We start from the raw sequence: 13312 nt of genomic DNA, 5'->3' as shown, positions 1-13312 counted from the left end.
ATTTAGAGTCTCCAATTTATGCATGTTTTTGGGATGTGGGAGGAAACCGGAGTGCCCGGAGAAAACCCACGCAGGCACGGGGGAGAACATGCAAACTCCACACAGTCGGGGCCGGGGATTGAACCCGGTCCTCAGAACTGTGAGGCTGACGCTCTAACCAGTCGTCCACCGTGCCGCCATTATAATAATTATAATAATTAATTATTATTATAATAATTCTTGAATAAGCGGGGATAACCCACCAATAAGCGTTTTCAAAGTTGATTTCCCCTCAAATAAAAAAAGAGAAAAACAAATCAAAAATAAAAACAAATTTGGAATAAAATTGAAAAAAAAAAAAATATTAAAAAAATCTACAAATAGGTGAATCTCTGGGTGCCAAACAGCAAGTATGCGGTATACTGTACTAGAGTACCGGAGATTCTAACCCTGAACCTCAGAACTGTGAGGCAGACATGCTAACTACTCTGATACCACTTAACTGTAAATTGACACACACAAAAAGTATGCGATATGGAGAGGATGACATTGTCCAGGATTTATACAAAGACGCACATTTATTCAGATATATTTACAACTTGAAAGAATACAGTAATTTACAACAAAGAGGACAAAACTAAATTTAGGAAACAATATTTTAACTGAAGCAGGCGTAACCAGGAATATGTAGAACTTACATATTTGGCACTGAGTGGTAAGAAAGAATGTGATCAATCAACATTAACAATCATTTTAAGTTTTTGGTGATTAAAAAAAAACACACACACAAAAGAGAATGTGGCTGCAAAATCCTAGAAATCTTCCTGCAGTATTTAAATAATGCTGGTGATGGTGCGTGTCTCTCTTACTTTTAAATGCTATTCGTGTGTAAACTAAATTATTTTCTGAAGTGCAAATATGCGTTATACATCACAGGCTTTAAAAATATCCCAATTTCCTGTGAAAACTTACAGCTAAAACAGTAAAACCAATGAATATTTTTTTTTATCACTTAGACACATTGAATCACAAACAAACAAAAATAAATAAATGGCAATGGCGAAGAAAGTAGTTTTGTGTTATGTGTCATAGGTCGAAAATAGAGCACCAGTTTACTGCTGTTGAATAAAGTGCCCCCTCTAGTGGTCCCCAAGCTGAACTCAAATGACTCAAAACAGTAGCTCATCAGGCCCAAAAAGCGTCATTATTCCTCCATGAGGATTAAAGTGCTTACAATTTACTTTTGATGATGACAAATTTTCATGCTTCTTCTCCATTACTTGAGGCACAGAATGTCACAGTCTGATAAGGGTATGCCATAAATACACCTCAAGTTAATTCTTCGCAACTTAGAATTCCCATTCATCATTTAACAAAGTGCTAACCAGCCAAACGCACCATGAACTAGCCACAAATTTTACAAATATTTCTAATACTTAAATGTACTACAGATAGGCGAGCCAATGTCCCACCAGTAGCGAAAAGGCATGCGGTGCTTGCTCAGAATAAACTTAACTTTGTAGAAGGAGCATTCAAAACTGCACAACTGAAAAGTTGTGTCCACTCTCAATATAAAGTGTTATTTGTGAGAGTGCAACGTGGCAGCCTCGTTTCTTGCTTCCCTCACAGAACAGTGTTGTTTCAAAGCTACTTCAACAACATAATGGACGCCGCTGCATTAAACTGCTTGACGCAATGTACTCACAATACATTTTAGAGCTTGTGCGTCATTCAAAAATAGGTCCACAAATTGACTCTACATGTACTATTTACACAGAAATGAGTCTCTTCATTTTGGACATCAAAGGTGATTAAAGTGTCTCCATTCATTGCTTGTGTCCAGTCTGAAGAGTCCTGTAAAAGAAATGCATTGTATGATTTAGATGAAAACCATTATTTTATTTATTTATTTATTTATTTATTTTTTTGGGGGGGGGGGGGTCCAATGTAAGGCCTACCACACCCTGAGTGACGCGGATGAACGCAACTGACACTCTACAGCTGCTGAAAAAAACAAAAAAACAAAACAAAAAACACACACCAAACCAACTCGCTGCAGTTGAATAACTGCGACCCCTGGTGGTCCAATTGGGAACGTTATGAGTCACCGCATACAGTCCCCTCGAAAAGCATTGGAAAGGAAGGGTCAATTCCTTTGTTTTTGTTTTTTTCCTGAAGACATTTTGGTTGCAGATCAAAAGATTAATATTAGACCAAAGTTCAGAATTCCAGCTTTTATTTCCTGGTTTTTACACCGAGTCAGGACAGAGCACCTTTTGTTTGAAGCCACCCACTTTTCAAGTGAGCAAAAGTATTGGAACAGCTATTATTAAATTAACAGTGAATAATTTAATATTTGGTGCCATAACCCTTACTTGCTATAACCGTATCAGTGCGACCCATTGACTTCACCAGATTGCTGCATTCTTCATTTGAAATGCTTTTCCAGGACTTTACTTACTGCAGCCCCTTTCAGTTCTTGTTTGTTTCTGGGGGGTTCTACCTTCAGTCTCCTCTTCAGGGGGTAAAATGTATGCTCTATTGAGTAAAGGTCCGGTGATTGACTTGGCCAGTCTAAGACCTTCCTCGTTTTCCCCCTGATGAAAGCTTGTTGTGTTGGCAGTAGGGCTGAGCATTGAGAATCAAGAACCGATTGGAATACCAGGAATCGTTCAAGTTAAAAACATTTCGGTTCCCAGTTTCGATGCCTAGGCCCCCGACCCCGAGGAAGTGGCGAAAGCCAACAAAGAATGGCCAAAAAGCAACTAAGAAGAACGCGCACGAAGACGTGCTTTTTCCCAATGGCGGCGGAGGTGAACAAAAGTGTGTCTTAACTTTGTTAAATTTAATGACCAGTCGCCTCAGTGCAACACTTCGAATAAGATGTTATTGTGCAAAGGAGGCTTTCACGATGTGTAGCGTCTGACGCGCTCCGAGCTCAGCCCACACCGCGTGGAGCTTCGGTGAAGTCAACTCTCAGTCAATTGGGTGAGTGAAACAATAATACGTCAATGCCAACATTGAGACAGCTAACAAGGTAAACGGTTGGTTGCACTTTTGCACTGATGGTTTTTAGCGTTTATTTTAATCTTCAAACCAACGTAAGAGTTGATGACAGAAAAAAAAGCTTAGCATTGCGCTCAAACTTCACCGTAGGAACCTTACATCACAATGAATTGGCGCCAAATTCACATTAACGTCTTATAGTATCACAAACACTAACCTTGTGCCTCATCGGTGGGTAGGGAAAGGAATCAACGTTTTATACAATTTGGTTCCATGCATTAAAAAATCACCGGCGCCGCGTTGTTACTTTTCGTGCCAAAATGCTGCGTTCCGGTGCGTACTCTTCAAAATAAAAGGCTATAAACTTAAAACAGGAAGTTAAAACTTGCACATATAAACCATTTGCCGTGTTAAAAAAGTCCCAAATAACAATTTTATCAATGCTATATTTAACTTAGAGCTGAAACATTAATTAATAGATATTGAGTAAATTGGGTTAGTTCCACACACATTGCCTTTTAGTTCATAGGTTTGATATTGATACTGGTTATAAACAACCCCGAATCAAATGTTTATTTTAGTCTATGCTGCGGGCTGCTAAGAAAATGGATGTTCATAATTTGGACATCCTTTATTTAAACCGTGCGAACATTTTTGATCCAGCCCCCAAAAATATATCTGAATCAAGAATCGTTCGGAACCGGAATCGGGACCGGAATTGCGCAAATTCAAACGATGCCCAACCCTTTGGTGGCTGTGGCTCAGTAGGTAGAGCAGGTCGTCCCGTTCGAATCCCAACTATGACTGTCCGCATGCTGAAATGTCCTTGGGCAAGACACTAATTTGCTCTCAGTGGGCTTGGCAGCGCCTTGCATGGCAGCAGTTGCCCATTGATGTATGAATGTGTGTGAGAGTGGGTGAATGTGAGGCTTTGTAAAGTTCTCTGGGCACTGTGATGGTGTAGATAAAGCACTATATAAGTGCAGTCCATTTACCATTAGTTGGCAGTGTGTTTTGGGTCATTGTCTTGTTGCATGATGGAAGCTTTTCCCGATTAGTTTGGATGCATTTTTCTGTAAATTGCCAGACAAAATAGTTTTGTAAACTGTTACCATCATGAGTTACAGCATCAATACAGACTAGTGAGCACGTTCCAGAAGCAGCCATGCAAGCCCAAGCGATGACATTACCTCCACCATGCTTCACAGATGAGCTCGGGCCCAGAGAAACAGTTGGTGTTTCTGGATGTTGATATATGGCTTTCACTTTGCACAGTAGAGTTTTAACTTGCACTTGTAGATGTAGCCACAAACTGTGTTAACTGATAGTTTTTCTGAAGTGTTCCTGAGCCCACGTGGCAATATCATTTACACAATGATGCCGGTTGTTAATGCAATGCTGCCTGAGAGATCGAAGGTCACAGGGGCGAGTCAGCGAGCCCATCCAGCAGGGTACCCAACCAGGGGGACGCCACCGACCCCCCAGGACCCAGGACCCAGTGAGGACTGGGTCAACTTTAACTTTCCCAGATTTTTTGGAACTTGTTGCATGCATCCAATTCAAAATGAGAGAATATTTAAAAAAAACAAAACACTAACATTCAAACATCAGTTTGAACATTAAATATCTTTTCTTTGTAGTGTATTCAATCTAATACAGGTTGAAAAGGATTTGCACATTTTTTTATTATATTTTTATTTACATTTTACACATAATTCCAAATTCATTAGAATTGGGATTTGTACAATACATACTCTATACTGTATTGGTACGGCTTGGCAACGGCCAGCTGCATCTTGTTTTGATCTGCTTTTTAGCTACAGGTACATATTAAATTATTGCAAAACACAATTTAAATATACTTGGAATGGTACAGCTTGGCGGCGACTGGCTGATCTCTGTTCATAGGCGAAAACATTTTGTTTTTTTTTGTGAACGCTCATGACAAGTGACATGAGATGGCACCTTTGATTGGCCATTCCTTTTCCAAAGTTATGACGCCGTTCACCTACGACTCAAATTTCAAATCATACCAAACCTTGTGCCCGACGGTCACCCACTCAAAAAAACTAGCTCCAAAACCCCTGCACCACGATTCAGTTGCGTTCATCCGCGTCGCTTGGTGTGTGGAGGGCCCAAAGCTTACCTGGTACATCCTTCTTGCCTCTGGAGATTATATGCCAGCCTTAGGTGAACAAACTGCACAAAATGAAGTATATTTAGATGCCTTGCAAAACATAGACAGAATAATCCCACCCCCCCCCAAAAAATATAACCAAAAATTACAGATGATAATATTTTATATAGTCTTTGAGTACGCCTCTGTTGGCACCGTCATTGTTGCATGACGTGAGATAACTGTGACATCAAGTAACGTCTCAAGGCCTTTTTCAGAGTCTGACATTAGAAAATTCTGAATTCCCAGTTTTCTGTGAGGCAGCACAGGACTCCTCTCCTAACCCCCATCCCTTCCTTCCACAATCCTTCCCTCAGCTTGGCGCTACCGAACAATGCAAACTAAAACTAGCAAACATTCCATCATCTTCTTAAACAGCTAACCTACAATTCCATTGCAACATGCTGCCAATTTTTTTGTCTTGAGTTTGTTGTCACATTTCTGTCTGGCAATTATACATTACTCGTGCACTCACTGTAGTGGTCTCGCCACGCTGCACTATTTGCATATCTGTTGTTGACCAATACTGGCCACTCATGCCAGAGTAGCATCTGCCCCACTTGCACACTGACTGAGGAGTAGCTACAACATTTGCACAATCGTCTTGTGTGTAATGAGTGCACTGAACTGTGAGTGACAAAACATCATACCATGGGAAAAAATATGTATATAGAAATAGCCATAAAACCATATAAAAGTAAAAAAAAAACAAATCCCCACAAAGGTCATGGTTTGATAGGAAGAAATATTGTAAAGAAACCTACCAACTTTCTCTTACTGCTTCAATGTCGCTCACCAGATTCTGTGCTAGACAGATGCCAAAAATCTATTAAATAAACCAAAACACACACAAGATAACTGCAGGTGTTACGATTTTCCACACACAAAAAAATTGTCTCAGTGATTCTCACCTGTAATAATGCAATCCCAATAAATATGCCTGCCACCACTGTCAGGTTGTCTTGAAGCCACTTCTCAAATTGTGGGACGCACCCTTTAATGTAGATGAATGTCCTCTGTTCTGAGTCCTGAAAGGCCCAAACAGGCACAGAAAACAGAGTTTACATTTGCATTCAGGTCAGAGTGTACATTGCAGTCACAGTGCGGTACACTTGGTATTGCTGTTCGAGTTCTGGCTCTCAGAAGCTTTTCATTTTTTATTTTTTATTTTTTTACTGTTTTCCGGCAAGGACTGGTTAAAGGTGCTTTGTGCTGGATTTTTCTTCACATTTAAAGTCAAAGAAAACAAACTCAGCCTTTCCTCACATTATGCTCCCGAGTGAGGGAGTGAGGCCAAAGCTAATGATGGGGGAGGGGTTTCAAATCCCACCGCATTGCCGCAGCATGAGTAATACCACATCGGTACTGATGGGGATACAGCTGCTGGATGTTGAGTGAACAGAAATGTACTGAAAGGACGATATTGTGCCCAGGGTGGAGAACCGAATGACCTCATGCATCAGTAGCAAACTCAGTGAAACAACATTCACGAATAAAGTTTGTACTGCTATGATGTCATCAAGCAGCATTGTACTTTCAAACCACATTTTCTGTAGGGAATCCTCGTTTTTCAACGAGTTACTCACAGTTTTTGCTCGGATGTCGTAACCACACTGAGTGTTGATGACATCCTCCTAAGAAGAAAAAAATGTTTCAATAACTACCAGCTCATCATTACCGTATTTTAGTTTTTGCGTGTCTAAAAAACAGGCACTGAGAAGCTTTGCATTGTAAAATAACCAGCACATTACACAACTAGACATGGAAATCAATCTCATCAATAAGTAAAAGCAAGGCAGAAAAAATATTGCCAGAACTGTTAAATTGCTCATCATCATCAGGTTCCCTGTGTGCTCATCTTCAGTTCATATTTTCACCACCAGATTAGTTTTTTGGTTAACACATCAGCGGATGGCTGGTTAGCATAGCCACCTCACACTTCAGAGGTCAAAGGTTCAAATCCAGGCTCCAGCCTCCCTGTGCTTGTGTGGGTTTTCTCCGGGTACTCCGGTTTCCTCCCACATTTTAAAAACAGGCATGGTAGGCTAATTGAAGACTCTAAATTGCCCATAGGTGTGAACGTGTTGTTTATCTACTGTTTACCAGTTCAGGGTGTAGGGTACCCTGCGCCTCACCCAAACTCAGTTGGCATAAGCTCCAGCACATCCGTGACCCAAGTTCAGCTGTGACTCGGGCTTTGTAAAGCGTTTTGGGCACTGTGATGCTGTAGAAAATGCGCTATATAAGTGCAGTCCATTTACCATTTAGTGAGGATAAGCGTTACAGGTGGATGTTAAAAGTTGTTGGTGAAAGTTATGTTCAAAGTACTCAGTTTCATGTTCTCAAAAGTGCTTTGATGCCATACAGGACTGACACAATGTCTTGTTTTTGACTTCTTGTTGCAAATCAGACTTGCCCAGTGAATGTTGAGTCATTTTAAAGAACCTAAGAAGAAATGTTGAACTGTCGAATGTCGATTGCCTCTTCTGAAGAATCCATCAAACTCAAAACTGTCACCATTGTAAAGCAACTAGTAATCACTAACTGTACGGACAATGCTTTAGCTAACATTAAAAATTACCAACTCTCATAACGAGTGGTTAACCACATGTATAATAAATCTAAATACAACAAGAAAAAAACTCATCGATTCCACTTTTAACAGTCCCAGAAAGACATGGGAAAATGAAGGTGTTTGCAGAGGAATACTGTCAACTAGCGCCGTTATAATCTACTGTATATATCATGAGTATGTGCCGTTTTAAATGTATACTCAACATGGTTGGTTTGTGGGGAAACCTTTCTGGCAAGCGTCTGTGAGCATGGGTCTCACAAAATTTGTGGACATCAAGCTTGATTTCTTTTCTCCAGAAATGTTCTCTTGAACCCCAAATTGTACCACTTTTGGGACGTTCGACTTTGGACATTCACCTTTTTAAAAACCCTGACAAACCAGCCTCATATGCGGTGATACCTCCTGGAACAGCAAGAGTGGTTTAATTGCCAATTGATTGTATCTGCAATAAGTCTTAAAAGAATCATTGTTTGCCAAGTCTGTTATGCCAAAGTACTGTCACAGTTTGTGCAGACATGAAAAGACTTCTCTGCCACATATACAAAAATGCCTTGAACATTCCACATTCAACTGCGCTGAGCCGGCAGAGACTGAAATGACTAAACAGAGAGGCCTGGATGTCCGGTTGGACGCCAACAGCAGCTAGCTTCTGGAGGACACAGATAACCAAACTATCTGTAACGGGGAGGAGCCTTACAATGTCCCCTTGAAGTACAAGCAGTCTAAATATTTCTGCATGTCAGACCTTGACCTTACGCAAGACTAAGACTTCCAGCCCTTACATCTGCAAGATTGTTTTCGAATGAACTGTGCGGGAAAGAGCAAGACACTGAGCGGGGAAGACATACAGCTGGATCTTTGGTGCAGCAGGAAAAGGGCACCCCACATTTCTCGCGACTCGGGTTAGAATCGGTGCAGTTGAAGTAGATGTTCAAATTCCAGTCGTCAGCTCCAAAAGCACCGCAACACTCCCACTGCAGCAAGGTCAAATGGGCAACATAACTTTCAGAGATATTTTCAATAAGTCTTAAAGTCAAGATAAACACAAAACGAAATTAATTAAAAACAAACGGTGAAGCTCACATATTCTTGGGTGAAGTCAATTAGGTTCTGCAGATCAATGTCATCCCTATAGGCCCGAATGTTGTTGTTGATAAAAAAGTTTAGCTGGTCCTTGATCCAGTCTTTGAAGACGAAGGCCAGGACTCCTGCTGTCAGCTCCAGGAAGAAGATGATACCCAGGAACACGGAGAACTGAACACACACAAATAATCCTACTCAGCCGTTTATTTGTTGCCCACAATGTGTTCTATGAAGACACCTACAAATTTGAGCAGGAATGAGTTTTCTCGCAGTGCTCCAATGCAACCCGCGAATCCCAGAATGAACATCACGCCACCAACCACCAGGAAGAGCCATACTGGATCGAAGCCCCCCAGGTCTGTGATAGATGAAATGTTGGATAGAACACCCTGGTGTGGGAGTAAAAGCAAGTGTGAGCTCTATGTCATTTGCCATTTGAGCTCGTTGGCAACACGCGAATGAATATTTACGACATGCAGAACTCTATTTTAACTCTTTGACTGAAAGGCTCTGATCTGGCACCCTACTGGCTAAAAGGGGGGGTGGGGTAAGGTTTCATTCAGACACAATGTATTCTATATTCAAGGTCACGCAATATCAGTATCTGAATTTAGGACATTGGAATCCCATTTGTAACTCAAAACAAACTGGATAATTGTCCAGATGAATATTGGTCTGACCCTTTTTCGGGATATTGTAATGTTTTTGAGAAAAAAAAAGCCAGCACTAGTCAAAACATTGTAGTCTCATTAATATTGTTTGTGGAAGAGGAAATAAACAGGATACTCAGTCAATGTGAGGAAGGCGCCATGTTCAATGTAATCATGAATCGACTGCATACCTACAGTGAAGTGACGACGTAGCAGCGTTAACTGTTATCAAAGCGCTCAATTGAAATGTGTGAACTGACAGATTTCAGAGGGAGGTATTTTGCGGGGGCTATACTATCGGTCTGTCCCCTTGTCGTTTGTTAGTTATATGCATTATTAACCAATTATTATTAGCTTGAGAACAAAACAAAAAAAAAAAGGTGTGAAAGTTCCATAGTTAGGAATTGCTTTTCCTGGTCCTGTAAAGGTTGGTTGTTGGTGAGAGATATAATAAAAACACGTGACTGAATCTATGCATGTGAATGATAATAAGACACTATTAATCCATGGACACCAACCTTCTCGCTCCATGCCCACAATCCGATGCCAAGGAACGCTATTCCAAGGAACTGGAGGGGAGGAGATATGAAAAAGATGATTATTCTTCTGTGATCGATCCTGGGGAACAAAACTGTTTTCCCGGTCGCGATGAATTAAAAAAAAAATAATCATAAAAAATCTAATTTCAGTCTGCAGCCTCAGCAAGAGACTCCCACATTGGAAAAAAATCTCAAAAAAGCCTGAATAAATGATGACTGAATGAATGAAGAGACTATCACTTAACATCTTTCCAGCTCAGAAATACATTTGAGGAGCCGCAACTGGTGGCCAACAGAGTTGAAAAAAACGTTCTGCTAGTAAATACCAAAACTTTTCACTATCAGAAATGATGCCATTTATGTAATACAGTATATGATATTGGAAGCCTTTTCCTCAGTCCCTGTTGAATTTCAATTCTACATAACCTTTTGCTAATTCATTTTGCAGTATTATTTTATTAGGTCTCAATGTTCACACAGAGGGGGACTAAAACCATTTTGACATCTTTAAAATGAGACAATCAACTAAGCTTGGAGAGAAAAGTGTCTCGTGCATTAATATGGTAATGTGATCATGTATAAACGTGATTGGCATTTATTTTTCTGTGTGGTTTTCAGCCAAAGTGATGAATATGATCATAGCTAAACTTTTATCTACTGCTTCATGTCGACAAAGCTTTGTTGTGTAATCGCTACATCATGAAGCAGTAGATGCAGAATGGATTTCGCTCCTTAGCGACAACAAGTTGAGGGCACAATTAAATTAGAACAAACCAGTATGCTGCATAAATAGCAATGTTACTTTTACAATTATTGAATTTATTATGTTCAAAGTGCGACTGTAGGGATGGGGATTATGGAAAAAATAAAAAAATCATGATCATTTTGAGCGATATTGAAATCCCAATTCATCAAAGACGATCATTCATTTCGAAACTTCGTATTCATTTAACTACCAAAACTCAACTTTAATGTAACTTAACCAGAAAATAAATGAGTCACAGGTAAAACAATAATACATTAAAAAATAAAAAGAAAGAAAGAAAAACACAGCTATTAGCCAGCCCGAGGTGTCTGTATTGTATATTATATATATTTCTTTAAAAATTGTTACTGACTATTGACTGTTAGCATAAGCTGGCGAGTTCTAAAACGACGTGTGTCTTGTATTTAAATATACAATGTGTGTAATTCTTTTTGTTGTCCTTTTTTTTTAGTTTTACAGTCAACTCCAACTGGGGAGTCTTGCATATACAACCGGTGCCGCGGCACATTCACCGTTTTTCTTCGATTATAACGTTTTTATGATCATGAGAAGCCAAAATCGAAATAATGATTACATTTTGATCAATTGCCCAGCCCTACTGGAAGACTATTTTTGATGTGTTTGTTTAAGTCGGCAGGATGGCCGACTGGTTAGAGCGTCTGCCTCACAGTTCTGAGGACCTGCGTGGTAGCTTTGTTGACAACTCTAAATTATTCTTCTTGTTTTCTGTGAAGTTCGATGTAAATCTGTCGAGTAGCTTGCTCTCGGTGTGGTCCGGAATGAGAATGCTCGACTGGACGTAGGCCATTGAAAAATCTGAAAATGGGCTTCTGACAAGCTAGGGCTCATTTTATTCATGTTTCTAATGTCAAGCCAATGATATCCTCCATTTTGATATACAGGTGCTTTGAAAATTTTAGCAACATACCTACGCAAAGATGGTCAGAGTTTTATGTTAGCAGCTTCGGTCAGCAATACTCGCCGTGGCGAGATGATGTGGGTTAGGAAAAGTGGAGTCCAATGTATTTTAAATAGTACAGTCTTCTCCTTTGTCCGAAAGGTCTAACTTTCACAGTTTTTGAGATTTGTCCTTTTTCAAAGAGGCCCTTAGGAATAAATTCAATTTCTTTCTTGTTCTATGGTTATCATCACACCTCACACCAATTTAAAAAATACAAATAAAATAAAAAAAAATATATATATATATATATATATATATATATATATATAATCAAAGAACAAGCAAAATGCAGTGCGGATCTCAGAATTTTTGTGGGATTTTAAAAGTATATTTTTCCTAAAAAGGGTTGGGTGAACTCCATTATTGTCGTTTAGGATACCAAACATTGACAGGAATATGGTTTGGGCAGTGCAGTTGGGAAATCAGAAATCTTACGAATTGTACCTTTTAACGTAACAAGAGACCTGACAGGGCGATTGATGAGAACAAAAACTATCCTTCCACCTTCCAAGCGTGTCGGTAGATGGATGTAAACAAGAGCGGTGGCTGTCCATCGCAGCAAAACAAAACAAAAAAAGGCATCCGATGCCTGATGGAGGCAGCAAGTGCATCCGAGCAAGCGGCGAGCTTTGTTGCCGCGATGAAATCAGTAAGGCGGCTCGAGAACGGGAAGACTCAACATGTCACATGGCAAATGTCGTTCCAGGGCCCGAAGGCACAAGGAGCGAGCAGCGGACTCACCCAGAATATGATGTTGAATCCGAAAATGAAATACTTAATGCAGCAGCTCACTTCGTGCGCCTTGAAATGCTTTCCTGACATCATTTTTGGATGCTTTGGTTATTCGCTAAATACGCCGACCGAGCTCGCTGGCTGGAAATCACATTGATTGTCCTCTTCGGCAAAAACAAAAACAAAAACAAAACCCAAACAGTCGCTTGAGGGAACACCCGTTTATCTTGTTTGAACGGCGACAAACACAGCCGTGTTAGCGTCTAACTCGAAACATCCTCCCGTTAGGCGCTAACAAAGCACGCAGTGAGGAGCGTTGACACGTTCGTCTCTTGTCACCTACCACTTTACGAAAAAAATAGGAGTTGGGAAAGGTTGGCGGCGCGATAAAACCCCACAGAATTCAAGCAGATCCAATTCGCTCTTTTTCTATTTGAGCGATGCATCATCTTGACGATCATGGCTGTTTGATTGACGTGCGTGGGAACAAATGAGGCTTCGCAATGTTCACAGGAGGCGGGACTTCCTAAACAGAATCCTCAATTTTCTTTCGTGAATAATCGAAGAGTTGAACGTTTTCCATTCGCCCGTGATTACTAATTGCCTTTAGGAATCGAAATGTGTACAATAAATTAATCAAATGGTGATTCGTCAATATGGTGACTGTTTTCACGTGTGCCGTTTTATATAAAATCGTAAAAATAAACACTTGTTGTGCTTGATTCGTTTCCATTACAACTATGCTGTACCTGTTTAATCTAGATTGGAAAGCATGCACCTAAACAAAAAAACAGTCCTATGGGTTTAGCGTTCTGGGGTAAATAATGAAGTGGGAAAACTCTGCC

At 40.2% G+C, this 13312-nt stretch overlaps 1 protein-coding gene across 1 annotated transcript; it reads right to left on the bottom strand.

The window, feature by feature from the left end:
- Nucleotides 1–538: 538 nt before the first annotated feature.
- On the bottom strand, nt 539–12947 carry LOC133404365 (tetraspanin-5). Its single transcript, XM_061680180.1, has 10 exons — nt 12477–12947; nt 9988–10038; nt 9062–9208; nt 8820–8990; nt 8585–8710; nt 6748–6795; nt 6073–6189; nt 5926–5987; nt 5132–5184; nt 539–1833 (listed from the first exon to the last, which is right to left on the bottom strand). Exons 1-9 carry the CDS (start codon nt 12558–12560, stop codon nt 5172–5174), a joined length of 819 nt encoding a protein of 272 aa, XP_061536164.1. The 5' UTR covers nt 12561–12947; the 3' UTR covers nt 539–1833; nt 5132–5171.
- Nucleotides 12948–13312: the final 365 nt, after the last annotated feature.

This window comes from Phycodurus eques, chromosome 6 (assembly GCF_024500275.1).
Source record: "Phycodurus eques isolate BA_2022a chromosome 6, UOR_Pequ_1.1, whole genome shotgun sequence".
Classification (NCBI taxonomy): domain Eukaryota; kingdom Metazoa; phylum Chordata; class Actinopteri; order Syngnathiformes; family Syngnathidae; genus Phycodurus; species Phycodurus eques.
The sequence above is the reverse complement of the archived record's forward strand: the minus strand, read 5'-3'. Positions and strand labels throughout refer to the sequence as shown.